General features: G+C 37.4%; 1 protein-coding gene across 2 annotated transcripts; it reads left to right on the forward strand.

Moving 5' to 3' along the window:
• Window positions 1-20,841: 20,841 nt before the first annotated feature.
• LOC131033996 (1-Cys peroxiredoxin B) lies at window positions 20,842-26,748 on the forward strand. Of its 2 annotated transcripts, XR_009103727.2 has the most exons (4): window positions 20,842-21,226; window positions 21,971-22,266; window positions 23,164-23,491; window positions 26,283-26,748. XR_009103727.2 is itself a non-coding variant. In XM_057965319.2 (3 exons), the coding sequence occupies exons 1-3, from the start codon at window positions 21,151-21,153 to the stop codon at window positions 26,349-26,351; spliced, it is 441 nt and encodes a 146-aa protein (XP_057821302.1). In that variant the 5' UTR covers window positions 20,843-21,150; the 3' UTR covers window positions 26,352-26,748. The 2 variants fall into 2 exon arrangements, 1 of the variants encoding a protein (XP_057821302.1); XM_057965319.2 differs by lacking the exon at window positions 23,164-23,491 and having other exon boundaries at window positions 20,843-21,226.
• Window positions 26,749-27,816: the final 1,068 nt, after the last annotated feature.

A 27,816-nucleotide genomic window follows, 5' to 3' on the forward strand; every position in this document is an offset into this window, starting at 1 on the left:
TGCCAATAGCAAGATTCCAACCAATTTTAAGCAGCAAGGCCTTATTCACGTCTGAAATTTTTCTAATCCCTAGGCCTCCCATATACTTGGGTTTGAAAAGAACCTCCCAGTTAACAAGACTGAGTCCAGGTTTTTCCTCCATACGAGTCCATAGAAAGCTTCTTTGGATTTTTTCAAGTTTCTCAGCCATAGCAATAGAGATCTTAAATAAAGATAGAAAATAGATAGGGACACCTTGAAGAGAAGCTGACATAAGCTAAAGTTTTCCAGCACTGCTCAGAGTTTTACCTGTCCATCCAGCAAGTTTCTTCTACATTCTTTCCAGAATAGAATCCCAGAACTGGGGAGTGACCTCCTTAATCGTGAGGGGAAGACCTAGGTAGGAATCGAGGAGATTAGAAAAACAACATCCAAGAATTTGGATTAACTTACTTTGGAGATTCCTATCCATGTTGAAAAAATAAATTTTTCTCTTATTATAGTTGATAAGTTGTCTTGAGGCCTTGGTGTAATCCTCCAACATGTGTTTCTATTCTTTAGCTTCAACAACAGAAGAATGGCCAAACAGGAAAGTATCATCAACAAATTATTGCATAACCACTGGGGGAAGGGTAGAAGCCACTTTCACACCCGAGATTCTTCTATTCTTTATCAAGTAGGAGAAGTTCCTGCTCAGAACTTCTGCCACCATAATAAATAAGTACTTGGTGATAGGGGGTCTCCTTGCCTTAGGCCCTTCCCAACCTTGAAAAAACCCCAAGGAGTGCCATTGACCATCACTGAGTAGTGAACACTTTCCACAGCCACCTTGATAACTTTGAGGAATCTTTCCTGGAATCCCAACTTGGATAGGACAACATATAGGAAATTCCAGTTAACTTTATCATAAGCCTTGGAGATGTCAAGCTTAAAATCCATACCCGGGTTGCGTCTCCTCTCCATGGAATGAATGACTTCATGAGTAGTGATGACTGCATCGAGGATCTACCTACCCGAAACAAAACCCCTCTGCGAGGGGCTAATACATCTATCAAGAAGAGGTTTGATTTGGTTAACAAAAACTTTAGAAAAGATCTTATAAACTGTATTGCATAGACTAATAGGACATAAACCAGTTATAAGCTTTGGATCGAGAACTTTGGGAACCAACACAATGAAAGTATTATTCAATTTCTTTAGAAGGTTCCCCGTTTGAATGAAATCCATGGTGGCTTTGATCAAATCATACTTCACAATCTCCCAAAATACCTCAAAGAAGGTCAGGGGGAAGCCATCAGGGCCTGGGGCCTTATAGGAAGCCATAGAAAAAACCGCCTCTTTAACTTCCTCTTTGGTAACTTGACACATTAGCAGCTCATTGTTAGCATCATTCAGGACTGGAGGGATAAGATTGAGAAACTTATCACTTAATTTAGTAGTTTCTTTCACTGTGTTGGTAATGTAAGCATTAGTGAAGAAATGTGAGGCCCATTTCCCAATCTCGTTAGTCCCCACCAATTTTTCATTCTTGTCATTGAATAAGGAATGAATAGTGTTTCTCCTCTTATGCTTCAAAGTTGGCCCATGAAAGAAGGAGGTGTTTTTTTCCCCTCAGTTAGCCACTGGATTCTAGATCTTTACTTCCAGTAGATCTCTTCGAGGCCCATAATGTATTTCCATTTTTGCCTCCATCGTTCCTCTTGTTTGTGGATATCCATAGAGGTGTCCCCCTCAGCAATGTTTCTCTGGAGTTGGTCTAGTTTAGATTCAATCTCCTTCTTTCTCTTAAAGATATCTCCAAAAGAGGATCTATTCCAAGCTCTGACCTCCCTCTTAATTATTTCCAGCTTTTTAGAAACTCTAAACATAGTAGAACCTTGAAAATGAAGATATAGATTTCCTCCCAAACTAGGGCCCGACCATTTCTAGTATTGGGAGCATATATGTTGAAAAGGTACCAGGAAAATTTATTCAAAGTAAACCTTATAGAAATAAAGTTGTGAGAAAAGGAAACAATAGTCCCATCCAACTTACTTTTGTTCTAGAGAGTCACCACACCACCTGAAGCACCTTCCGCCTCACTCTAATAGAAGGTAGCACCAAGCCACAAACTGTCCACAAGAGAACCAAAGTTTTGATAGGTTATTTTCACTTCCTGAATTAAAATAATATCAACCTTATTGGTTACAATGCATTGCTTAAGATCATACTGCTTCTAAGGGCTATTTAAGCCCATTAAGTTCCAAGAAAGGAATTTCATTTCTTGCCTTTTTGAGATGTCTCCAGAGTTAATTGTTGTCAACTGGCAATTTCCCTGGCCATTGCCTTTGTTTTGAGAGTCCTCTCAGAAGTTCTGCCTAGTTTAGAGTCAGTACCTATGTTTGCCTTCCTATTTCCTCTAGTCTTTCTTTTTGGTTCTTGTCATTCTTCTTTCTCTTTTTCAACAGGTGAAGACAGGGCAGATCGACTACCCTGGGAGAAAAAGGTTCCAGTGATCTCCCCAGAGGAATCCTCACAAGTAGCAGTAGAAGAAGGAGTCAGACCCAATCCATTCCATTTGGGGGGCGTGGGAGCAGCCCCAACACACCACAGACCCTCCCATCATCCCTGATAGTATTGGGATTCAACATTTTAAGTGCATTGGGGGTAACCTCCTTATTCCCCTTCTTCTCCCTAAAGCTATCCTCGACTTTCAATCCTTCCTGTTCTTCCTCCCTTCAGGAGCTCTCTCCCTCTTCTAGGTGTTGGAAATATGGATGAATTGATTGTGTGTTGCATTGATGTTTTGTCATTGATTTCAAAACTAGCTATTATGGATGGTTACTGACAGACAGATTTTGGTTACCAGTAGAAGATCTAGTGTTACCGATAGAAGATATTATCTGTTGGACACTTCCAACATGTTTGGATCTATGGAATGTGATTGGTTACATGTGATACGTGCTTCTAAAGCATGTTTTGGTTAGTTGGTATTGGATACTATCATACACTCTTGTAAACCCTCACTAACATTAGTTCAAGGCTTTACCGGCAGAGCTTTTACTAAAGAATCGTGACATGATGCATAAGTGGTGTTGGTGTGGCTTCTAGATGGATTTCAAGATGCTGAAGATGTTCTTTGATCATGCTTCAACTGCTTGAAGACATTGCTTTGGCATGGTGGACCCAGAATAGGTCTGGTGCCTATCTAGGTTATGGACCGGTATCATGATAACGTGTACTCTACATGTTACCAAGATGTTTCAGGAGGATTTATGGATTTGTTATTGTTGTTTTGGTCTTAAGCCAACATGGCATGTCATTGTAATATGGAATTATGTAATGATCTTATTGTAATATCTTTTAGGTGGTCAACCTAATTGGTTTAGGTCGTAGGGTTGGTATAAATGAATGTAAGATCTCATTGTAGATTGTGGTGTGGAAATAAAAGGTGTATCGTGGTCATAAATTGCAATATCATATGCAAAGGATCGGATCGATCATTGGTGATCGAATTGGGATTAAGGAAGAGGTCAAAGGCCTCCAGTATTGAGCTTAATCGAGACTGTAATCAGGCATGGTAGATGCTATCTCTAGCAGTTCACTTTATTGGATTGTTGTCCATTTATCTTGAGGTGGTTTTAACCTCTGTAGTCAGTGAGACTCTTTTGTAATGAGCAATACGCTCTAGGCAATGTGCCTTGTTGCATGTGCAGGCCCCTCATAGCATCACATACTTTCTGCAGAAGTATCATCTGATTGTGGGTAGGCTTCCCACCGTGGTTTTTCCCTTTCCAGGTTTTCCATGTACAAATCATGGTGTTATGTGGTATGGTTGCTTTGCATTGATTATCTATTTAATTGTTGAGTTACATTGTTTACCAGTATCTGTGTCTACCGGCATCTGTTTCTGCATTACCGATATTTGAATGTTTATGTGCTCTGGTTTAAGGTTGTATTATGGATTAAATGTTATAAATGTTAACAACTAATTCACCCCCCCCCCCTCTCAGTTTTTCACCGGTTATCCTAACAATTGGTATCAGAGCTTTGGTCCTCTTTTGCAGAAGCTTAACCGCTTGAGGTAGATCCTATGGCAACTAACACTTCTAATCCATTGAGAACTATTTTTCAAAAGAGAAATCCCTAAGCTTGATGGAACAAATTATGGGATATGGAAAATTCAAATGGAGACTCATCTTAGATGTCTTGGCAAGGATATTTGGGAGATCACTGAGAAAGGATACACACCTTATGATCCGACATCTGGCAATCCTGCTCCTGCAGACTTGGATAAGAATATTGAAAATGATTGTAGAGCTAGAGAAGCCCTCTTGTGTGCACTTACTGATCAGCAGATCATGGGATTGATTGATAAATCATCGGAAAAGGCTATGTGGGACAAATTTCAAACTTTGAATGAAGGTGACCCTGTGTGTGTGAAAAAGTGGTATGTCAGCTGCAAGCACAACACTTCAATTAAGTCATTATATGCATGGTTAGTAATCAATAATCAATAAGTAAAAAACCATAACAAAGTGACTAATTGCCTTCTAAAAGATCCAAGTATAAGATTGCTCTCGGATTTTTATAAGTAATACCAGTGACTAGACTACACCAAGATGAAGGATTTAATCTATATGATATTAACTATATGGATGCAAGATGGATGAATAATTCAAGCAAATAATCAATTCAAGCAATAATGGATGTAAAATGGATGAGTAATCTAAAAAGCACAATAATCTTCAATGACTCCAGAGAAAAATTAGCATGATAATAATCTCCAAGCGTGTTCTCAAAAATATCTGGGGTAAATTGGAATGAGAGCTAAAGACTGAATTTATAAAGAATTACCAAGAGAAAAGCTCAATTTAGAATTAACTGAAAATAATTGACAAATCAGGTTTAGTTCTGATTGATTAAAAAATAGGTTTTAAGGGCCCCAAACCTTTACATCATAGAAAGAGAAAGAGCAGCAAAAGGATTAAAAGTCTGCATACATAACAACTGGCCAGAAGACCAGCGAATAGAAAGAACAGCAAAGCAACAAAACAACAAAACATAGCAAAGAAACCGAGGAGACACTACACAGCAATTTTCTTTAGCAGGTCCTCTGCCTTTATCACCAACTCATCATAGGTAGCCCCGACAGCTTTCAGCTCTTCCAGATCCTTGTTCATTTTCTTTTCCTTCCTCTTGCCTCTGGTGCGGGTTCTGGGACCTTGAGCTTCCCCTGTACCTTTAGCGTCCAAGTCAATTTCTTGGATTTCCTTGTCATCATCAAGCTTACTGATGAGGGTATGAGTATTATTGGCCGAGATTTTCAAAATACTAAGGCTCTACTCTGTGATATTCTTAAGGCACTCCTCAATTTTTTCCACTTTAGTGACAGTATCCGAGAGTGTTTTTTCACTAGTTTCCACAAGGCTTTTTCTGTCCAGCATCTCCTTTTCAATCTTCTCAAACTTAGGGTTGAAAGCATCTCTGATGTCTTCCGCTTTAGCAATAATGTTTTTCAGATCCTCAATATAGTCAACCATTGTATTCCCCTCCCCTATATTAATGGTCTCCAGAATCATGACTCTGTTGCATAGTTTTTTATACTCATCAATGAGCCATTCCATAGTTTTCATAAAACCATGCAAGCCCTCGGGAGGAGGGCCATAGGGGGGAGTCACTTTTCCAGGGGTTACTTGTTCATCTTTAAGGATATGGAGGGCGGAGATAGTGTTGGTAGCCCTGAGAGTCTCTTCCATTGTCTCCTTTTCCAGGTTGTGCTCGGCTTCCAGGGTCCTAGCTTGCTTGTCAGCTTTCGGTTCCTTGCCAGTCTCCTCTTTTTTCTTATGCTTTTTCCGGGTCTAGGCTTGGTTTTTAATTTTCTTCTTCAACAATCCTTTAGGGTTCTTCTCCTCAGAATAATCTGAATCCTCTTCTTCCGAAGAGATGCTGATCAAGGGTTTGATTTGTAGTTTTTTGCCCTTGGAAGATGAGGGTCTTGTTTTCCTCTTCTTACTACTCTCATACTCTGAATCATCAGAGCTATCCTCAGTATCAAATGAGGAATCATTGTCAGATTCCTCCTCCTCCAAAAAAGAAGAATCAGACATATCTTCCTCAGAGTCCATAGAGGGCTACATCCGGTTAATTTGACTAGCCTTTAAATGGTCATAAATAAGGACCATTAGGCCTTGGTGCATTGCAGTATCGCCCAGAGGATTCTCTTTGTAGGCTTTAAGGGAAGCATTCATTGAGCAAAGCAAGAAATAAGGAAAATTCACCTTATCATTATGCCTAAAGTGGTTTAATAGAACAAAATGACACCCATAGACTTTCGTAAACCTACCATCTAGAGTAATATACCGCATTAAAACAAAGAGAATTTCCTGCCAGGGTTTGGCAAAAGCCCTAGGCGGGTAGTAGGTTTTGCTCAACTTTACCATTCATTTTTTCTCTTTCTTAGTAACCGGGTACCTTTCAATGGCTTCCCTACTGACCTTCCTATCTCTGTAGAAGTTGTAGCCTTCCTTATTGAGACCCGTAGCTTTAGCAATTAAATCTTCATCAATTTCCACCATTTGGTCACCCATTTTTAACATGCCCTTCTTCCAATTTTTGCAGAAAAGGCTAGTTACCATTCCATCACGGCCGTGGAGTCTCTCTATGAAGTTCAAGAGACCACCCTTCTGCAAAATACCCCACACCTCTTCCTTTTGTTTCCATTCCTTGCAACTACTTGGCTCATATCGTCTCCTATTTCCGCCCATGATGTCGCTTCTCATAGCCAAATTTTGAAACTTGCAGAGCTGGTTAAACAAAGAGCTTTTTGGAGCCAAAACAATTACCCAGCAAGTGTGGGAGTTGATGGCATTGATGTTATAATGAGTGATTTTCTCATTATAAAAATAACTCGAAGTGCTCACATCAGTACTTTTCATTATTACCCTGTCAATCAAGAGTCTTTGGGGTACTTCTATATTGCTCATCATTTATGATTTGTCTGGCATCTTCGGGGAGTCTGCTCTCACCCATCCACGTGGTAATTGTCTCATTTTTAACTGCCACATTGGTAGCCCAATCAGCAGAACAGTTGGCCTCCCGATAGATATGGGAGATATGGCATTTTTTAAAGGTTCTAATAATGTCAATAGCAGAAGTGATTATGTTGTGAATCGACCATGAGGGTTTTGAAGTCCCATTGAGGCACTTTATTATATTATTTGAGTCCCCTTCTATCCATAGATAGGGGCAATTCCATTTTTTTGCTAGGATAATACCTTGAAGAGCTGTCATAGCTTCAGCTTTATGGTTAGTTTGGGTTCCAATAGGGACAGCAATCATCTCTTTCCAGATTCCTCTATGATCTCTAAGAATAGCTCCACAACCTGAAGGACCTAGGTTACCTTTGGCTGCACCATCAAAATTGATTTTGAGCTAGCCTTAGGGAGGGGTTTGCCATTTAGCTTCAAGCCTTTTATTGTAGCTAAGATTAGGACCATTGGTGATCTTCATATTCCAAGCCCTTAAGATATTTGACTCCAGGGAGTTATTTGAGTAACAAGGACCCTCCATGATTCCCATATTTTCCTAGATAGCCCTTTGAATTTTTTAGAATACAGTATCTTGATTTAGGGAGACATCCCTGAAGATTCGGTTGTTTCTTTCTTTCCAAAGACCCCACAAGATGTGAGGAAGAGAGAGCTGCCACATACATCTCAAAAAAGAGTTAGTCCATTAAATATGCTAGGAGGAGAACAAATCTCTGATGTTACTAGGAAACACCCAAGCTAAACTAAAGCTCTTGAGGAAACTTTCCCAAACTGAGGCTGAGAAGGAACAGTGGAGGGCAAGGTGGTCCACAGACTCTTCCTCTTGAAAGCACAACACACACCTATTAGGAAGGGCAAAACCTCTTCCTTTTAGGTTGTCAATGGTAAGGATCTTATTTTAGAGGATAGTCCAGAAGAAAAAATTGATTTTGGGGGTGAGACCTTTTATCCATGCTTTAGACCAAAAAGGATTTATAAGAGAGGGGGGGGGGGAGGACACAATACATTGAAGACACAGTTAAAGTACCTTTGGGATCATGTTTCCAAATCAGGGAGTCCTCTTCATTATTCATCCATATAGCATACAGATGGGTCTTAAGCTTAGAAAGGCTAGGGTGGATACTATCAATGTTCTGCCAATTGTTCCCATCCCAGTATTCTGCCACTAAGGAGCCAAAAGAGCCAATACAGGAAGGGGCATGGGAGGCCCATTCATGGAAGTCCATTAGGGGTTTATCAAAAAGCCAAGGATCCTCCCAGAATCTAACTTTTCTGCCATTTCCAAGTTTCCATATCACTCCTTTAGCAATCACATCTTTACATTTAGAAACATGGTTCCAAATATGGGATCCATTTATGCTAAGATCCGAATTAAGAAAAGAAGAGAGAGAAGAAGGCAGAATAGAGTACTTACTTCTCCAAATTTTGCACCATTCAAAATCAGAATGAAACCATCTCCAAGCTTGTTTGGATAAGAGAGCTTCATTTAAAGTATGAATCCTCCTAAGACCCAGACCACCTTTTCTTTTCGGCCTACAGACTTGATCCTAAGCCACCAAGGACATTCTTTGCTTTTCCTCAACCCCAGACCATAGGAATCTTCTTTGAATTTTCTCAATTGCTTCAGCATACTTGACTGGAATTCTGAAGAGACTAAGAGCATAAATAGGAATACTTTGAAGAGTAGCCTTAAGGAGTTGGAGCTTACCAGCTTGACTTAAGAGGGCCCCTTTCCAACCAGCAAGTTTTTTATGAAATTTGTCAACTAGAGAACTCCAAAAGGAGTCGGGAGGGGTAATCCCCATGGGGAGTCCAAGGTAGGTAGCAGGAAGGTCAGCAATCTTACACTCTAGAATTTTGTTGATCCTCTATTGTCTTCTCTCTGGAGTATTAATGAAAAAGACTTCACTTTTAGCCCAGTTGATAAGTTGCCCCGTAGCAGAGGCAAATTTACATAGGGTACTCTTCAATACTTTAGCTTCTGAAATACTTGATTCCCCCATAATAATAGTGTCATCAACAAACTACTGGTGGGAACAGATAAGGTCAGCAGAAGAAGGTTGGAGGCCCTTAAAGGATCCTTGCTGCACCAATTTTTCCATGGTCCGACCAAAGCATTCTGCCAAAATTATGAAAAGGATGGGGGAGATAGGATCTCCTTGCCTAAGACCTCTCGAGGCTTGGAAAAAGGTAGAAGGAGAACCATTGACAAGAATAGCAAAAGACGCAAAGGTAGTAAGTTGGGAGAAAAGATCCACAACTCTAGAGGAAAACCCAAAAGAAGTGAGAACTTTCTGAAGAAGAGACCAGTCAACCCTGTCATAGGCTTTGGAGAGGTCAAGCTTAAGGATGAGACCCTACTTCTTAGCTCTAACAAGAGAGTGAATGTTCTCATGAACTGTAATAATGGAATCAAGAATTTGTCTTCCAGGAACAAACCCATTTTGCTGGTGTTTAATTAAGGTAGGAAGGATAGACAAAACTCTAGAAGTAAGGACCTTAGAAATAATCTTGTAAAAGGAGTTGTAGAGGCTAATAGGTCTGAATTTGTCCAAAGAGTCAGCTCCTTGAGTCTTGGGGATAAGAGAAATAAAAGTACCATTGATTTCTTTCAAGAGTTTTCTAGCCCCAAAGAATTCCTTAACCCCATTGGCAACATCAATACCAATAATATCCCAAAAATCTTGAAAAAAGAACATTGGGAATCCGTCAGGTCCAGGTGCTTTGTTACCATCAAAGGAGAAAACAACATTTTTAATTTCTAAGATAGTGGGAATGGAAGAGAGGGAGGCATTATTATGAGCATCAATGAGACAAGGAATGTTCTGAAGAAAAGAGGATTGGGATTCAGCATCCAGACGGTGATCCCTCTTTAGGAGGTCCAAGAAATACCTCTTAGCTTCATTCCTTATTTCATCCTCCTTGACCAGCTCCCCACTTTCCACAACTAGCTTGTTCATTCTATTGACTGCTTTATGCTTGATAGTCGACATATGGAAGAATCTTGTATTCCTGTCCCCTTCCTTGAGTCAAATGCATCTTGATCTCTGCTTCCAAAACATTTCCTCTTTGGCAATAATATCATGGTATTTTTTAAGGATCTCGTTTTCATCAGTAATAGACACAATACTGAAACCATCCTTCTGAATCTGGTCCTGTATTTCTTTAAGGTTTTCCTGAATTTTACTCTTAGCCTCAAATATATTCCCAAAACTGGTTTTATTCCAGAGTTGAATGTTGTCCTTCACACTTTTGAGCTTCTTAACAACTTTGAACATAATTGTTCCCTCAACTTGGATACTCCACCATTTTTGAATATTTCTTTTGATGTCGGGGTGAAGGGTCCACATTTTTTCAAATCTAAAGGGAAAGTTTCTCCTTCTATTGATCAAGTCAGCAATGAAGGTGATAGGAAAATGATCGGATCCAACCCAAATGTGGCCAGACAGAGAACAAAAGTACTGACTATACCAGTCATCAGAAATGAGAGTTCTGTCAAGACGCACTTGGATAAGGTCATTACCAGTTCGTCTGTTGGTCCAAGTGTAATTGCAACCCTGTATATCCAAGTCATTAAGAGCTTGGGAGTTAATAAAATCCATGAGGGCCATCCTACTTTCCAGCTGACGAGGACTGCCTCCAAATTTTTCCTCCTCTTTCAAAGGCGTATTAAAGTCTCCCATAACCATCCAACTAAGATTTTTGAAGTTGTCCCTAGCCTGGATGATCTTTTTCCAAAAAGAGTTTCTAGCCTTTAAGGTATTAGGAGCATAAATGTTAGTGAGAACCCATGAAGAACCATCTTTTAGGTGCTCAAATTTGATACAAGAAAAGTTACTTTCTTGGATAATGACCTCACCTTTAACAGTGTTAAGATTCCAGATGATAGCAGTGCCTCCAGAAGCACCCTCAGAACTGCCACCACTAACATTACTATTTTTGAAGAACTTCAAAGATTCAACTTTTTCTCTACTCATTTTGGTTTCTTGAATAAGAAAAATGTCAGGATTACTATCTTTTATCATATTCCTAATAATATCATGTTTATAGGGATTGTTGAGTCCCCTTATGTTCCAAGAAATAATCTTCATAGCTACTTACCAATTCCCAGCTCCTTGAGAGTTTCTTGAGTTCCATTTGCTATGTTCTTGCTGGCCTCCTTGTCTCTAACTTTGTGGTTAGAGGGCCATCCTAGGGAAGAGGAAATGTACCCCACATCAACTTGAGCTATTTTGCTGGATTTCCTTATTAGAGAAGTCGAGGGAGTTGCTGCTTTCTTGTTCCTATATTTTGGTTGCCTCCATTCCGTTTCTATCACAGGAGCCACTTCCGGGTTGATGAGGATTTTGGAAATTTCTTCTTCATTACCCCATTTAGGAGTTCTGGAGTCAGTTGAAACATTGTTCACTGTTCTTGAGCTTTGATCTGAATCCGAAAGATTCATACCCAAAATTGCACATTTTTGGGCTTCTTGAATTTCAAAACTTGGCATGGCTAGCGAAGAGTCAGTCCTTTCAACTTGGGGATCAGGGATCTCTCCTTCCTCAAGTTGGTAATCTCTTGCTTCCATTGCCTTGCTTTCATAAGTGTCATCAACCACTTCAACTATCTCATTTGGAGGATCATTCTGATCTTTCATTTCCTTTTTTTGAGTTGTTCTTATGGGGTTGGCTTTGGTTGATTCATTTCTCTCTACTTCCTGTATTGTGGGCTTGAAGATAGAATTTGAGGCTTCCTTCTGTTCCCCCAAAGGAAAAAAATGATTGGAATTTTCTTTCTTATTTTCTGGGTTTTTAACTTGCCACACTCGTTTCTCTGGCAACTTTTGACTTTCAATCTGAGGTTTAAGCTGCTTGGGTTCCACCTTTTGCTTGTTTGGGCAGGATTGTGCCCAATGACCTACTTTTTTACAGTGGAAGCACGTGAAAGGAATAGTTTCATATTCGATATGTTGTTTCCAGGTTCCCAGCTTTGAAACTATGTCTATCTATTTCGGCATATCTGCCTCAGGGGCTACTCCTACACAGAACCTTGCATGGGTTAGTCTTCTTTTTGAAGTAGTGACTAGGTCTATAAAGAGCAGCTCGCTAAAAGAACTTGCTATTCCAAAGAAGATACTTTCTGCCCAGTATTCAAGAGGCAATCCTGGAAGCTTTATCCAAACTGGAACTTGGCTAGGAGAGAATCATTCATGTTTAGATTCAGATGCCATTTTCTAAGAACCAGAGCTGTCTTTCCTACCATCCAGGGACTCCCACACAAAATCTTAACCTTATCTTCTTCACATGAAAAGGAAAAAGATAGAAGACCTTTGGGTAGTGCCGAAATTTCAACATTTCCTTTAAGGGCCCATTTTCGTTTGACAAAGGCCCTGAAAACTTCAATATTAGGGCGCGAACTCATGAATTTCTCTACCAAGGAGTTCGACATACTATTGATATTATGGTCCAGAACCTGGTCAGGGATAGAGATAGCAAACTTACCACCAAAAGGGTCAGAAATATTCTTAACAGGAGGAAGGGAGGATTTACCAGTTGGTCTAGTTCCAAAAAGGGAAGACCATTTCTTTTTCTCCCTCCCGCTATCCACGGAGTCATCTCGTGGAATGGGCCCCCCATTGGACCCTTCCCCCAGATGCCCAGATGAACCCGCTATCTCCTCAAGCAGAGTACCATCAAACTATGAGTCAGCAACAGCACCTGGGAGGTCCGGGGGCTTGTCCTTATCGCCAATAGGACCAGCGCCATTGATCTGGTCGATCCCACCATTGGAACCAGGGTTCCCGCCTTGCTGAGAATTTGAAATTTGAGCTCCTGCTCCCGCTTCCCCCATCCAGTGATGAAATCAGGTTTAGTTAACCTTGAGATAGATTCCAATTATAGTTTAATTGAAATGCATTCAAATTAGAAGTCCAAGTTGCATTGGAAATAATAATAAATTAATTCCATGCATTTGTGATAAAAATAGATAATTCTTTTATTTATTCAAGAAAAGAGTCTTTTTAATGCAACTAAACTTCTTTTTCTGAAAAGTTTTGAGTTCCAATTTTAGAGAATAATTCAATAATTCAATTAAATTGCTTTTCTAATTTCAAGTTCTAAATTTAGAAAAAGAAATAATATCTTAAGTTTGATTTCTCTTTCAATTCAATTTTTTTTGTTTAATTTCAATTGTTTTGTAATTAATTCCTCTTTTGTAATAAATTAGTTCCTTTTGCATGATTAAATGGCAATTTTATTAATTAATTAAATATGCAAGGATATTTAATAAATTAAAATGGGATAATTGATCAAAATGATATTCTTGGAAATGATTCAATTAATTAAATGAATATTTAATTAATATTGAGTAATTGATTTGCCATGTGATATTTGATAATTAAAGAATTAATAATGTGCTCAAGATTGATTTAATTGCCTTTGGTTAGGAGCTTGGTGATGTTGTCGAGATTAGGGGTCCATGGTTTAGATGACCATTTTTAGGGTATTACAGACCCTACTATCAAAATTGCTAAACTTGATGGTTACCGGGTAAGATATGAAAACTTGAAAATGGAAGATAATGAGAGAATTGTTGTATTTATGGAAAGAGTAAATGATATTGTTATGGGAATTCAATGTTGTGGAGGATTTCTAAGTGAAGATGTAATAGTTTCCAAAGTCTTGAGAGACCTTTCACTGGCTTACAAGATGAAGGCAACTGCAATTAATGAGTTAAGAACAATGGCAAACACTTCAGTTAACAAAGACATTCTAATTGGGAAATTATCTGCTTTTGAGCTTGAAGAATTTGGATCTTTTGGAGCTGTAAAGTTTGGACCTGCTTTTCATGCATTGTCATCATCTTCATCATCTACCGGCAAAAGTGATTGGAAAGCCCTATATGCAAAATAATTGGAAGACACGAGGAAAGAAGATGAAGAACTTGAGCAACTTGAAGCCTTATTTGCTAGAAGAGTACCTAAAGGACCAACTAGGAGTAAGTATGAAGGAAAAGCACCTTTTAAATGTTTTGCATGTAATAAGATTGGTCTTTTTGCATCTAGATGTCCTGAAAGGAATGCAAGGTTTGAGGAAAGAGTTAAAAAATATTTTAAGCCTAACCAGAACAGATATAGATTCAAGAAAAGTAAACAATGCTACATAGTAGATGAGGAAGGAGTAACTAATGACTCTAGAGATGAACCGACAAAAGACTCTGCTAGTGGATCCGGCAATGGAAAGGAATGGGTTTTCTATGCTTTGAAGGAAGATGAACCAGAATTAGATATCAAGAATGAAGAAAAGGCCCTAGCAGCAAAAGTTGAAGATAAGGATGAATGGGTAATTGATAGTGGATGCTCACATCATATGACTGGAGATAAAGGGAAATTTTTGTCCCTGCAAGAATACAATGGCAGTCAAGTCAGATTTGGAGATGACAAGGCATGTATGATCAAAGGTAGAGGTATTATTTCTTTGGATGGCAAGAATAATACTAATAATGTCTGTTATGTAGAAGGTTTAAAGAATAATCTTTTGAGTGTTGGTCAATTGGTTGATAAGGGTTTCCAACTTCAATTTAAAGATAGAAAATGCAAAATCATTAACAAGACTAGTTTGGAGATTGCAACCGGTATTCAAACATGAAGTAATATCTTCCACTTGAACACTGGTAATAAGGCATGCTTAATTGCTCATATTGATGAGAGTTGGTTATGGCATAAGAAGTTGTGTCATGTTAATTTTGATTGTATTGTTAAGATCAGTTCAACTAAGGTAGTTAGAGATATACCTAAGATTATGAAGCCTCATAATCTGGTATGTAAGGAATGTCAATTGGGTAAGAAAGTTACAAGTTATTTTAAGAGCATACATGATAAATCTAATGATGTACTTGATTTGATTCATACCGACTTATGTGGTCCAGCAAGGACTAGAATCTTTCAAGGTGATAGGTATTTCATGCTGATTATTGATGACTATTCTAGAATGATGTGGGTGACTTTTCTAAGGGAGAAGTCTGAAGCTTTTGAGAAATTCAGAATCTTTAAAGCGAAGGTTGAAACATAAACTAGATTGAAAATCAAATGTCTAAGATCAGATCAAGGAGGTGAGTTCACTTCTCATTAATTTAACTTATTGTGAGACAAATGAAATCAGGAGACAACTATCTACACCTAGGACTCCTTAGCAAAATGGAGTAGTGAAAAGAAAGAACAGAACCATTTTGGATGCAACGAGATCTATGATGGTGGAAGCCAAGTTGCCTCATATCTACTGGAGAGAAGTTGTGAGTACAACAATAGACACATTCAACAAATTTCACATCAAAGGTGAAATCGGTAAGACCCCTTATGAACTATGGTTTGGACATACACCTACTGTTAAATATTTCATAATTTTTGGAAGTAAATGTTATATCAAAAGAGATGATTCAATTGGAAAGTTTGATCCTAGATGTGATGAAGGATATTTCTTGGGTACTCAATTCATAGCAAAGCATATAGATGTTATAATAAAAGTGTACAGAAAATTGTTGAGAGTGCTAATGTGAAAGTTGATGAGCAGTACATAAATCATTCTATATCATACGACAGGGAACTAACAGTGGAAATGATCATAACTAAACCAACAATGCCTCAACCAGTACAGGAAGCTGAGACAATTACACCGACACAATCAGAAAAATCAACTGTGACTGATGATCAGAGCAGTGAACCTGAAGTGCAAAAGACACCAAGGTATGTAAGATTAAATCTTTCTGAAGATCAAATCATTAGAGATAAGAACAAGGGAGTTATGACTAGAAGGAAACTAGCTAATGAAGAGGTATGTCTTGTTTTTAAAATTGAACCGACAATGGTTATTGAAGCTTGTAAGGATAAACATTGGTTAAAGGCTATGGAAGATGAATTAGATCAGATAGAGAAGAATGAAACTTGGACTTTAGTTCCCCGACCTAAAAATAAGAATGTTATTGTAACTAAATGGGTTTTTAAGAATAAACTAAATGAGGATGGTCAAGTTGTAAGAAACAAGGCTAGATTGGTTTGTAAAGGATATTCTCAAATGGAAGGAATTGATTATGGTGAGACATTTGCACCTGTAGCTAGAATTGAAGTTGTTAGACTATTTCTTGCCTATGTAGCTTATAAGAACTATAAGGTTTATCAAATGGATGTTAACTGTGCATTTTTAAATGGTGAGCTTGAGGAAAAGTATACATTGAGCATCCTGATGGATTTTCACTGACAAATGATAAAGATATGGTTTGCAGATTGAAGAAAGCTTTATATGGTTTGAAACAAGCTCCTAGAGCTTGGTATGCATGGTTGGATAAATATCTTTTGAAGCTTGGTTTTACTAAAGGTAGTGCTGATAGTAATTCATATTATAAGATCATTGATGATGATATTTTGATTATTGAAGTATTTGTTGATGATATCATTTTTGGAGGAGAAGATAAATTGTGCATGGAATTTGCTAACAACATGAAGAATGAATTTGAAATGTGCATGATTGGTGAGATGAAATTTTTCTTAGGTGTGCAGATTACTTAAACTGAAAGGCATTTTTATTTGTCAAACTAAGTATCTGAGGGAATTGTTGAATTTTTTTGGTATGGATAATTTCAAACCGGTAAGTACTCCTATGGTGACAAGTGAGAAATTATCTATCAAGGATACTTCTAAATCGGTAAATCCGACAAGGTATAAATCTATGATTGGCGGTCTATTATATCTAACTTGGACTAGACCTGATATTATGAATGCAATAAGAATTGTTTCAAGATATCAAAGTAATCCTAAAGAAAATCATGAATGTGCAATAAAGAGAATATTTTGGTATCTGCAAGGAACAACAGAATATGGCCTATGGTATTCCAAAAATGATGATTTCACTTTATGTGCATATACTGACTTAGATTGGGAAGGTGATACTGGTGAAATGAAGAGCACTTCTGGTGGAGTTTTCTTTCTTGGAAAGAAACTGGTTTCATGGATCAAAAGAAAAAAGTCATGCATTTCTTTATCTACTGTAGAAGCTGAGTATGTTGCAGCAACAACTAATTGTACTCGTCTTGTGGATGAAGAAAATGTTGAAGGATATTAGGGTAAATTATAGTGAACTAGTAGTTATCTACTATGATAAATCTGCAGCTATTGGCATGTCTAAAAATCCAGTATTTCACTCTAAGACTAAGCATATATCAATAAAGTACAACTTTCTGAAGGACAAGCTAGAAGAAAAAGAAGTCAAATTGGTTTATGTGAACACTAAAGAACATATTGCAAACATATTCACTAAACCGTTGTCTAAGGAATCATTTGAGTATTTGAGAGATAGGTTAGGGGTTTTTTCCCCTCCAGCAAAGACTTGATTGATGCAGTTTTATCATCAGTCTGGCATGCATTATCAGAAATATTATTCATCCCAACACTGATGAGTGGTGCTACTACTTAGGGGGAGTAGTCAGCTTTGAGGTTTACATTATTGCTTTGACAAAATAAAGAAAAAGGAGTTGTATACATTAGGGGGAGAGATTTATTCAGAACTTTACAAAGATATCATTCACACAGATTGTTGGTTGTCTTCCACAGGGGGAGACTTGTTTGGCACTTCTTGGTACTTAGATGTTTTTCACATCTAGTGTTGCCATAAATGCCAAAGGGGGAGATTGTTGGCATTATGGATGAATTGATTATGTGTTGCATTGATGTTTTGTCATTGATGTCAACACTAGCTATTATGGATGGTTACCGACAGATAGGTTTTGGTTACTGGTAGAAGATCTAGTGTTACCGACAGAAGAGATTATCTGTTGGACACTTCCGACATGTTTGGATCTATGGAATGTGATTGGTTACATGTAATATGTGCTTCTAGAGCATGTTTTGGTCAGTTGGTATTGGATTGGTATTGGATACTATCATACACTCTTGTAAACCCTTACCGACACTGGTTTAAGGCTTTACCGGTAGAGCTTTCATTGAGGAATCACGACATGATGCATAAGTGGTGTTGGTGCGGCTTCTAGATGGATTTCAGGATGCTGAAGATGTTCTTTGATCATGCTTCAACTGCTTGAAGACATTGCTTTGGCATGGTGGACCCAGAATAGGTCTAGTGCCTATCTAGGTTATGGACCGGTATCATGATAACGTGTACTCTACACGTTACCGGGATGTTTCAGGAGGATTTATGGATTTGTTATTGTTGTTTTGGTCTTAAGTCGACATGGCATATCATTGTAATATGGAATTATGTAATAATCTTATTGTAATATCTTTTAGGTGACTAACCTAATTGGTTTAGGTCTTAGGGTTGGTATAAATGAATGTAAGATCTCATTGTAGATTGTGGTGTGGAAATAAAAGGTGTATCATGGTCATGAATTGCAATATCATATGCAAAGGATCGGGTCGATCATAGGTGATCGAATTGGGATTAATGAAGAGGTCAAAGGCCTCCGGTATTGAGCTTAACCGGGACTATAATCAAGCATGGTAGATGCTATCTTTGGTAGTTCACTTTATTGGATTGTTGTCCATTTATCTTGAGGTGGTTTTAACCTCTGTAGTCAGTGAGACTCTATTGTGATGAGCAATACGCTCTAGGTAGTGTCCCTTCCTGCATGTGCAAGCCCCTCATTGTATCACATACTTTCTGCAGAAGTATCATCTGACTGTGGGTAGGCTTCCCAGTGTAGTTTTTCCCTTTTCGAGTTTTCCATGTACAAATCATGGTGTTATTTGGTATGATTGCTTTGGATTGATTATCTATTTAATTGTTGAGTTACATTGTTTACCAATATCTGTGTCTATCGGCATCTGTTTTTGCATTATCGGTATTTGAATGTTTATGTGCTCCGGTTTAAGGTTGTATTGTGGATTAAATGTTATAATTGTTAACAATTGATTCAACCCCCCCCCCCCACCCCTCTCAGTTGTTCACCGGTTATCCTAACACTAGGTCTGGACCCAAGCTGTTCCTCAAGGAGGGGGGTGCGCCTTGGGGTCAAGGGTCTTCATTATATTAAGAATACCCTCCAGGAAGGGGTAGCCATCCTCAACAAGGACTTGAGGATTGTTCCTTTCCATCGAGTCCTTAACCGGGTCCTCAACCTTGTCAGTGATCGGGGGCCAAGGGGGAGGAACATCTTGCATCGAATCCTCATTGACAATTCCCAGGGAGGACAATTTCTCCTTTTGTTTGGCTTCTGAAGGCGGAGGAGCCAAATAGTTAGCTATCACATGACCATGCTTTCCACATCTTTGACAACAAAGGGAGGCGTTCTCATAAACAATAGCTTGTGTCCATTTTCCCCATTTTGATTTGAGAGAGATGAAGTTAGGGAGGGGGTTGTTAACAACCACATTCACACAAAGGCGAGCATAAACAAGTCTGGACTTCTGCATCATCACATTATCAACAACAACGAACTGTTCAAAAGAGTTGCCAATCTATCTGAAAATGGTATCATCCCAAAATTCCAAAGGGAGGCTAGGGAGTCTGATCCAAACTGGAGCAAGTCTGAGGACATCAGCACTAGGGTCAAATCCCGACTTCCACTTAGAGATGGCCAAGCTGTGTTTTCCATAGGACCACAAACCAAAGAGGATAAAAATAAAGTCTTCTTCAACAGTGAACCTGAATAAAAAGAGCCCACCCGACATAGCTGAGATAGAGACAATACCTTTTAGTTTCCATCTCGAACCAGCCCATCTTCTAACCATGTCGATCGTGGGTCTAAAGGCCAAGAATCTCCCCACCAAGGAGGGGTGTAGGGAGGAGGCAATATTATCCATAACATTGTTGGGGAGACAAATTTCAGGACCATCCTCGCCAACAGTGACCTTCAACTGTTGAGTCGACAACACCGTCTTGGGATTTCCAACAAGAGCGCCTTTCCAAGTGCTCGCATGAGCCTCCCCAGACAATGACCCCACTCCATCAATCTTGGGATCCAGATTATGTGAATCCAAGCTAGTGGCCACATGTGATTTTTCCTCATGAGAGCGAACCTCGTGCAAAGCCGCATTGCAGACCTCCATGATAGAATCCTCGACCAAAGGAACCCACCCAACATTTTGAGAACCAAGCATGAGTGCCAGATCCGGACATAGTTGCAGATTAGCAGGGGGGGGTAAGGGTCTAGGGAGGACAGGCCCTCCCCTACAGAAACGACAACCATAGCCAAAATTCAAAAAAAATGCAGAGAGCGGAAAAGTTGCAGAGCTGTTTTTTGAATCGCTATTGCATTGTATGTTGATGATATATTATTTTTTGGTATTAGTAAGGATATGATTTGACTTGATATATGAGCTTTTATTATAGTTTGAGATGGATTTAGGAGTTGCTAGATATTTTTCAGTGTTTTATATTTCTTTATATTCGACATGACAACTTGTAGACCATGTTTTAGATTCAACCATTATGTTTTATAATATTTTTTCACAAATATTTTTAGTTTTAATTTAGCATTTAACTTACAAATTCATATTAATTTAAGTTTTGTTTTATTGCACAATTGAACATTTATATTATTTGAAGTCTTAATCTCCCAACTCAATTATAAATTTATTGAAATTTAAGCTTAATTTGTCACCTCATTAAAAATTTATGAATGTTCTAGACTTAATTTGTGACAAAACATTATGTAAACTTCAAACTTGATTTTTCCCAAAAAAAATTTTACAACTAACACTTATTTCTAAATAAATTATGCTAAACAAAAATAATTTATTTAATTGATTTAAGGTTATTTTTCAATTTATTCTTTTGCATGTGAATTGGTAAGTTTGTAATTTAAAGATAAATTTGTGAATTTGTAATTTAAGGATAAATTTTTGAAGAAAATATGTTTGAGTGATTATTTCTTTCATCCAGATTCAGTGGTGTGGAGTCTGGGCCAACGGATCATAGGGATTTCTCCAGGCTGTTGGCTCTTACCGTTGGGAAAAAAGCTGGGAAAAAACCTTGTTACTGTTAAAAGGAGAGTTTCATGCAGGTTCAATGGATTGGAACGTCTATCAACGGCTATGAGAAAACAAAAGCACTGTTACCGTTGATGCTTTTTATATACATTTCCTATATAATAGAGTAATCGGTTTGTTTAATTTGTCTGTGACATCTGCTTGTTGATTTCTCTTCAACTTGAAATGTATGTCAGGGTTTGTGAAATTAAGTTCTATGACTACATTGGGGACAGCCGGGCCATTATCTTCTCACACACTGGTCAGTTCTCAAAACTCTTCAAATTAGCATTTTATTTTTATGTTTTTGTCTAATTTATGTTTTCATTCTTTTTCGGGTCAGCTTATTTTACACCAGTCTGTACTAACAAGCTGGGAAGGATTGTAGTTATCATTCTGTTTTTTATGTTTTCGTTTTAACTCATGCCTTCGTTATTCTGTTGGGTTAGATGATTTTACATTAGGGATTGTAGTTATGGTTTTGTTTTTCTGTCTTTCTCTAACTTATGCTTTCATTCTTGCTTTGGGTCAGCTGATTTTACACCAGTCTGTACTACAGAGCTGGGAAGGATTGTAGTTATCATTCTATTTCTATGTTTTTTTTAACTTTCCTTCATTCTTCTTTTGGGTCAGCTTATTTTACACCAGTCTGGGTCTGTACTACCAAGCTGGGAAGGATTTTAGTTATCATTTTGTTTCTATGTTTTTGTCTAACTTATACTTTCATTCTTCTTTTGGGTCGGCTAATTTTACACCAGTTCGTACTAACAAGCTAGAATGGATTGTAGTTATCATTATGTTTCTATTTTTTTTTGGTTTAACTTATGCATTCATTCTTCTTTTGAGTCAGCTGATTTTGCACCTCTCTGTACCAACAGGCTACGAAGGATTGTAGTTATCATTCTGTTTCTATGTTTTGTTTAACTTATGCCTTCATTCCTGTTTTGGGTCTGCTGATTTTCTATGTTTTTGTTTAACATGTACTTTCATTCTTGTTTTGGGTCAGCTAATTTTACACCAGTCTGTACGACTAAGGTGGAAAGGATTGCCAATTACATTGGGGAGTTTGAGAAGCGTGGAGTTAAACTTTTGAGCTTGTCCTCTAATGAAGTGGATTCACACAAAGCATGGCTGCCTGATGTTGAAGCATGTACCCCTGGAAGTAAGGTTACATACCCAATATTGGTTGTTCCCAAAGCAGAGATCATGGTGAAGCTTAATATGTTGGACCTAGATGAGAAAGATGAAATTGGAAAGCCATTAGCATCCAGAACCCTGCATATTGTTGGCCCTGACAAGAAGGTATATATGCAATTAGATTTTGTTTTAGGGTTTTTTTGTAGCTGTATAAAATAGGTTGTTTTACTTTAGGTGTATGTATTTGCTTATTTTTATACAGTTGAAGTTGAGCTTTTTGTTTGTTTGGTTCTAGTATAGAAGTTGATGGTTTGATGTGCATGAAATGTATATCAAGGTTTGAGGAATTATATGGTTTTCAACTTTTTACAGAAAGTGCATTATGGGTATGTAGAGTTTGGAAAATTGTTTAGGTCTGCAAGCGGACAAGGCAAACGCTAGTGCAATTTTAGTAGGTGATGTTGTTGTTAACTGAATATGAATGTGTAAGGTTTTCATTAATTTTTCCTGCACTTTTTCGCTTTTGTTGTTCATCCTATGCTTGTGTGCCTGCAGTTGTTTGGGAAGTTTTTGTATTTTGTATCCGGTGATTAATGAATTCTCTGTCTTGCTTTTGACCACCTACAGACTGTCACTGTTGAAGTATTTGACATTTGTTCCACATTGTGGGTGTACGGGTCTCTACCTCATGAATTTGTGCACCTAGAGTAGTTAAGGAATTGTGTTAATATTTTTTCATATCCATAGTTTAGTGTGTTGCCTCTGTATTCCCAATTTGGCTTCTCAAGGCAACCTCTTCTCTATTTTATTTGGTTTAATTTTCTTGTGGTGTACTTTGAAATGTGATTTGGATTCTTGATGCCTTTATAAGTGTGCATCTTCTAGGTTTGAGGATTCTAGTATCGATTGTCTCTCCATTTGTCAGTCAATATATGTATTCATTTCTCTTTATCAATGTATATCTGGTTTGGGAGGTTTTTGTACATTTGCATGGTTTTTGGTACTTTTGCTTGTGGTTTGCAAATTATGGCTCCTCCTAACTTTCATGAGGGTGCATTGCAGGTATAGCCAGAGACCAACTACTGTTACCTATCGCTGTGATTCTTGGAAATCTTTTTCTTCTTTCCAATGAAATCTCCATCTAGTGCATTGCTTGTGAGCTACTGTTTAGATTTACGGTCAATGGATTGGATGCTGCATTGGTATCTCGAAGCACTTTGCTCTTTATATCATAGGGAACAATCGGCCCTTTCATTCCAAATCCTCTGCCATTTTTCTCTAGGGATTCAACAGACTGCTTCACAAAATTAATCTTTATTGCGTCCAGGAGGACAATTCAGATCATCTTCTGCTTGGCCTTCAACTTACCATTGACTCATAGGATGACCAGGTGTGCCTTCCCTCATCAGATGGCTATATCTCTTGATTTGACTAACTAAAATTAGCTAAGATTTATATAGAATTTGCTAGAGCTTATTTCTTAAAGTAAATACCCTGTATTTTACCCTTATCTAATATTAATCAAGATAGATCTGAAAATCATTTTTTTGTTTACTTCTCTCCCCAATAGCTCAAGTAGGCTCATGGATATTGAATCACACTATAGTGGCTTTAAAAACCATAAGAATCTTTCGAGGATAATGAACATTAATTTTTGTAATTAGTTATTTGTTATAGGTAATTGTAAATTTCAGTTATATTCTCAAGTCTATATACAGTAATATATTTTCATGAAAAAAATAATGTAATAGAAATTATAGAATCATCATTCATTATTCTATATTCCTTCAACCAGTACCCTCCCCTTAATCGCTACATGGCAATGCTGAAGAAATAATTTTTTTGCTTTTCATTCTTAGCCTCGGCTGCCTTGAAAATAAGTCAAGGTAAAGTAGTGTTACAGTTTATGAAACAAATTTATACTGTGTCTTTAGTTGAATTGTAGTTCTTGATAGTATAAATTTTCATTTTCATGTATCTACTGATAGCTTTCAGTTTTAAAAAGCTTTGCCCTCTCTCTCTCTCTCTATATATATATTAAAAATAAACACAACAAATTAACTCTTCTATCATACCTTAAACAAACTCTGTCCAAACAAACCAAATAAAATAATTCAATACAATAGGGTAGCATATATACATGGCACCAACACAGGCTCTTTATCATCAATCCACTTGTGTCTAATTTAATATTTCCCAATGGGAAGATTGAATGAGTGACAAGGTAGTTTGGTCAACCTGTCAGCTTAGCAAGAACCCATAACTCACGACGCCCCATAAGTCCTGTCACTTATAAACAGTCTCCAGGGAAAACAATCCCCTAAATTGTCATTATCCAATGGAGTTGAAGACGTGTATTTCACCCATTGTTTTCATTGGTTTTAGTCATTATCCAATGGATTTGAAGACACGCATTATAGTTCTGTACTCCATAGCTGTTGTATTTTTCTCAAGTCATGGAAAATGCAGTCCTACTGGCCCTGTGGTGGAATGTTCAAGCGGTTGCAAGTTCATATGGTGCCTTTGCTGATAGAAGCAATCCACAAGGCTGCCCATGCTGTATTTCCTTTCACAGAAGAAGAGCTATTGGCTTCTGTTGCAAATGCAGTCAAGAAGCAGCAAAAGATCAGAGTTGTAACAAAGCATTCTCACAGTATTCCCAAACTGGTATGCCCAGAAGGGGAGACAGGACTCATCATCAGTTCTAGTGATTTGAACCATGTTGTGTCTGTAGAAGAATGTTACATGAGAATGAGTATTGAGAGTAGCACAGGTTTGAGGGATTTGATTGACAGTGCTGCTGAACATGGGCTTGCTCTGCGTCATTCTCCATACTGGTTGCGTGTAACTGTTGGAGGCATGTTAGGCAGCTCTCTGTTTGGGAAAAGGCAGTGCAGTTCATGAATATGTGGTGGCGATGAGATTGGTAGTGTCTACTTTTGAAGGAGAAAGATATGCTAAACAGAAATCACATTATACCGGGCTTTAAAATCCATAAGAATCTGTCAAGAATAATGAACGTCAACTGTTGTAATTAGTTATTTGTTATAGGTAGTTGTAAATTACAGTTATACTCTCAACTCTATATAATATAATGTATTCTCAGCATGTTATGAAAAAATAATGTAACGGAAATTGTTGAATCATCATTCATTATTCTATATTCCTTCAGCACCTTCTTAGAAAACTAAAGAGTCCACATAATTGCTACATGCCACTGCTGAAGAAATATTTTTTTTCTTTTCATTCTTAGCCTCTTCTGACTTGAAAAACAGAGCTCTCCAACTTCTATATATTCTTCTCTTTGTGTACTGTCACCAGTGATCTGGTGAGTTTGAGTGAAATTGAGGCTTCTCACAGTTTTTATATATTGCTTTGGAAATGTACCGGTATTGTTGTGACTTTGAGAGAAACAAAGCTTTGCAAATTTTCTCTGTTTTTCCTTTAGTTTGCCGGTATTGTGATAATGGTAGTAGGAATGGGTTCCTTTTCGTTAATAAACTTGTAAAAAAGCTAGGAACAGCTACTGTTTAGGAGTGGTATGTCTAGCTGGTGCTCTGGAGTAACATTTAAAGATCTCAGCATCTCTTGAAAATATGTTTTTGTCAAGTGGCAGTAATGTAGTCTAGAATTCCTCATAATTTCCAGTTACTCAGGCTTTCGAAATCCTATAGAAGAGCTGACATATCACATGAAATCATTTTCATGCAAAAGAAGCTTCCAGCTTTTGTATGTGCTTCCTGGTGCATATACTCGTCGTGATTACAGCTGTGGTATGCACTGGGAAAGATACTATCAGAGAGGGCAGCATGGGCTCTGACCATGGATAGTGGCGTAAATATGGTGACAATTGTTTATGATTGTTCTAATTTATTGGATTCACTGAGTTTCTCAACTGGCTGCATCAGCTGTTTTTCCCCTGTTTCACTAAAGTTTTTCTATTGAGAGAACCTTTTCGCTGATAGATTTGGTGGTTGAATACATTATCAATTGTTTTGTTGTGTTTTAACTTTTAAGATTGATTTATCAGTGGTAATGTGGCAGCATCTTTGATTGAATTTGATAAGTAACACATCTTTGATTTAAGTTTTCTATGAGCTCCCTCACTCATCATCAAGGAAACTGGTTTTTACTATTTTTTTTAATAAATTATGACTCAGTAATTATTCTTGTGATTTCAGGAGAGGAGCCACAAACGGATCAAGTATGCAGATTTGCTTCAAAACATTTTGATCAGCTTGCAACATTGAAAACATGAAATGCTTATAATGTCTAGATCTGGTTCAAGCATTTGATGTGCCAGAGACAATTGGCGTTCTTTGATACTATTGATTATTATAGACATTAAATATCTTTTCCATGAGTATCTCAATAGTTATTGTAGTCAATGCAAAACCAATTTTAATTTTATAGTCACACATCTGAATCAAATTGATCAACTAATTTGTAAATTGATATGTTAATGGATTTGTTGTTTAATGTAAAATTTTTATTTGGGAGGGGTTGAATTTGCCCCCTCTTTTAGGTTGGAGGGAATGATCATTGGTCATGGTCATTCTTTTCAGTCTAATGTCTCTGTGTTGTTTTTTATATTTTTATATTGTATTAAACTCAAACCTACTTTTTATTTATTTTATTTTTACTCCATCACATTTAATGATTTAAAATTTTAGGTGTAGTGTAATTATTAAATTATTACAATGTCTCTTAATTATAATGTAATTTGGTAACATTGTGAAAATTATTGTTGTATTATTAGTACGCTAAACATGTTAATTTAATGTCTTTTATTTTTAGAATTCATTTATATTTTGTGTGAAGTGTGTTCTTGAATATTGATTTATCATTATTTGAAGTGTGAGTTTGAATTTTGGAATTCGCTTACATTTAATTCATTTTGACATTCACTTTGTATTTTTCAACTTTGACACTTTGATATTCACTTTGTTTGCATTTATTGTTTATATGGAGTGTGGACATTCATTAATTATTTGCTTGAAATCACTTTCAAAATTGTTTGTTTAGTGTGTTTTTGCATTCACTAGTTGTGAAGTGAGTATTTCAATACTAACAATCACTTATTTTCTATGTTTGAACATTAGTTTGAAATTTGTTTGAACTTGGGGATTCACGTTGTATGTGTTTTGGATTTACTTTGTGTGTGGCTGTGTAATCACATGGCCTTCTTGACATGTTGCGCATTTTGAAGACACATTTGATGTCTGATAAATGGGGGAATAAACACTAGAAAGCTTACAGTCCTTAATGTCAACCTTCATTTTATCATAACAAATATCAACAGCAGTCTCACACCCTGTTTCTCTAGTATTATTTTTCTTGTGAACAATTCCAGATTCATTGCTTTCCTGATGCACAGTTTGATTTTCTGCAGATGCCAATGTTTGCTCTATTTCAATGTATTTTCTCTTTTTAGTCATTGTTTCTTGAATTTCATCCAAACCTGTATGGTTTCTAGTAATATTAAGATGCCATCAGCATCTTCCTTCTGCTTGTCTTTATTACCACCGACACGAGAACAATACTGCTCTTCAACATCAAGGATGCTATGATTTTAGGTTGCTTGTTAAATGAAATTACATCATGACAATCTTCGCTGGAAGGTTAGTACAAATAGCCTTCTCTTCATAGTCAGGTTCTTTTCCAGCTTCCTTTGGATCATGACATCTTGACTGAAATGAACTGTCTTCAGTAATT

Source organism: Cryptomeria japonica, chromosome 7 (genome assembly GCF_030272615.1).
Source record: "Cryptomeria japonica chromosome 7, Sugi_1.0, whole genome shotgun sequence".
NCBI classification, from domain to species: Eukaryota; Viridiplantae; Streptophyta; class Pinopsida; order Cupressales; family Cupressaceae; genus Cryptomeria; species Cryptomeria japonica.

What these genes read in the sequence shown, in the direction of transcription:
- LOC131033996 (XM_057965319.2), top strand. Translation starts at nt 21,151, where the DNA reads ATGTATGTCAGGGTTTGTGAAATTAAGTTCTATGACTACATTGGGGAC. An exon ending in CATTATCTTCTCACACACTG is followed by an intron (nt 21,227 to 21,970) that starts GTCAGTTCTCAA and finishes GTTTTGGGTCAG; the next exon opens with CTAATTTTACACCAGTCTGT. An exon ending in TTGTTGGCCCTGACAAGAAG is followed by an intron (nt 22,267 to 26,282) that starts GTATATATGCAA and finishes TTGTGATTTCAG; the next exon opens with GAGAGGAGCCACAAACGGAT.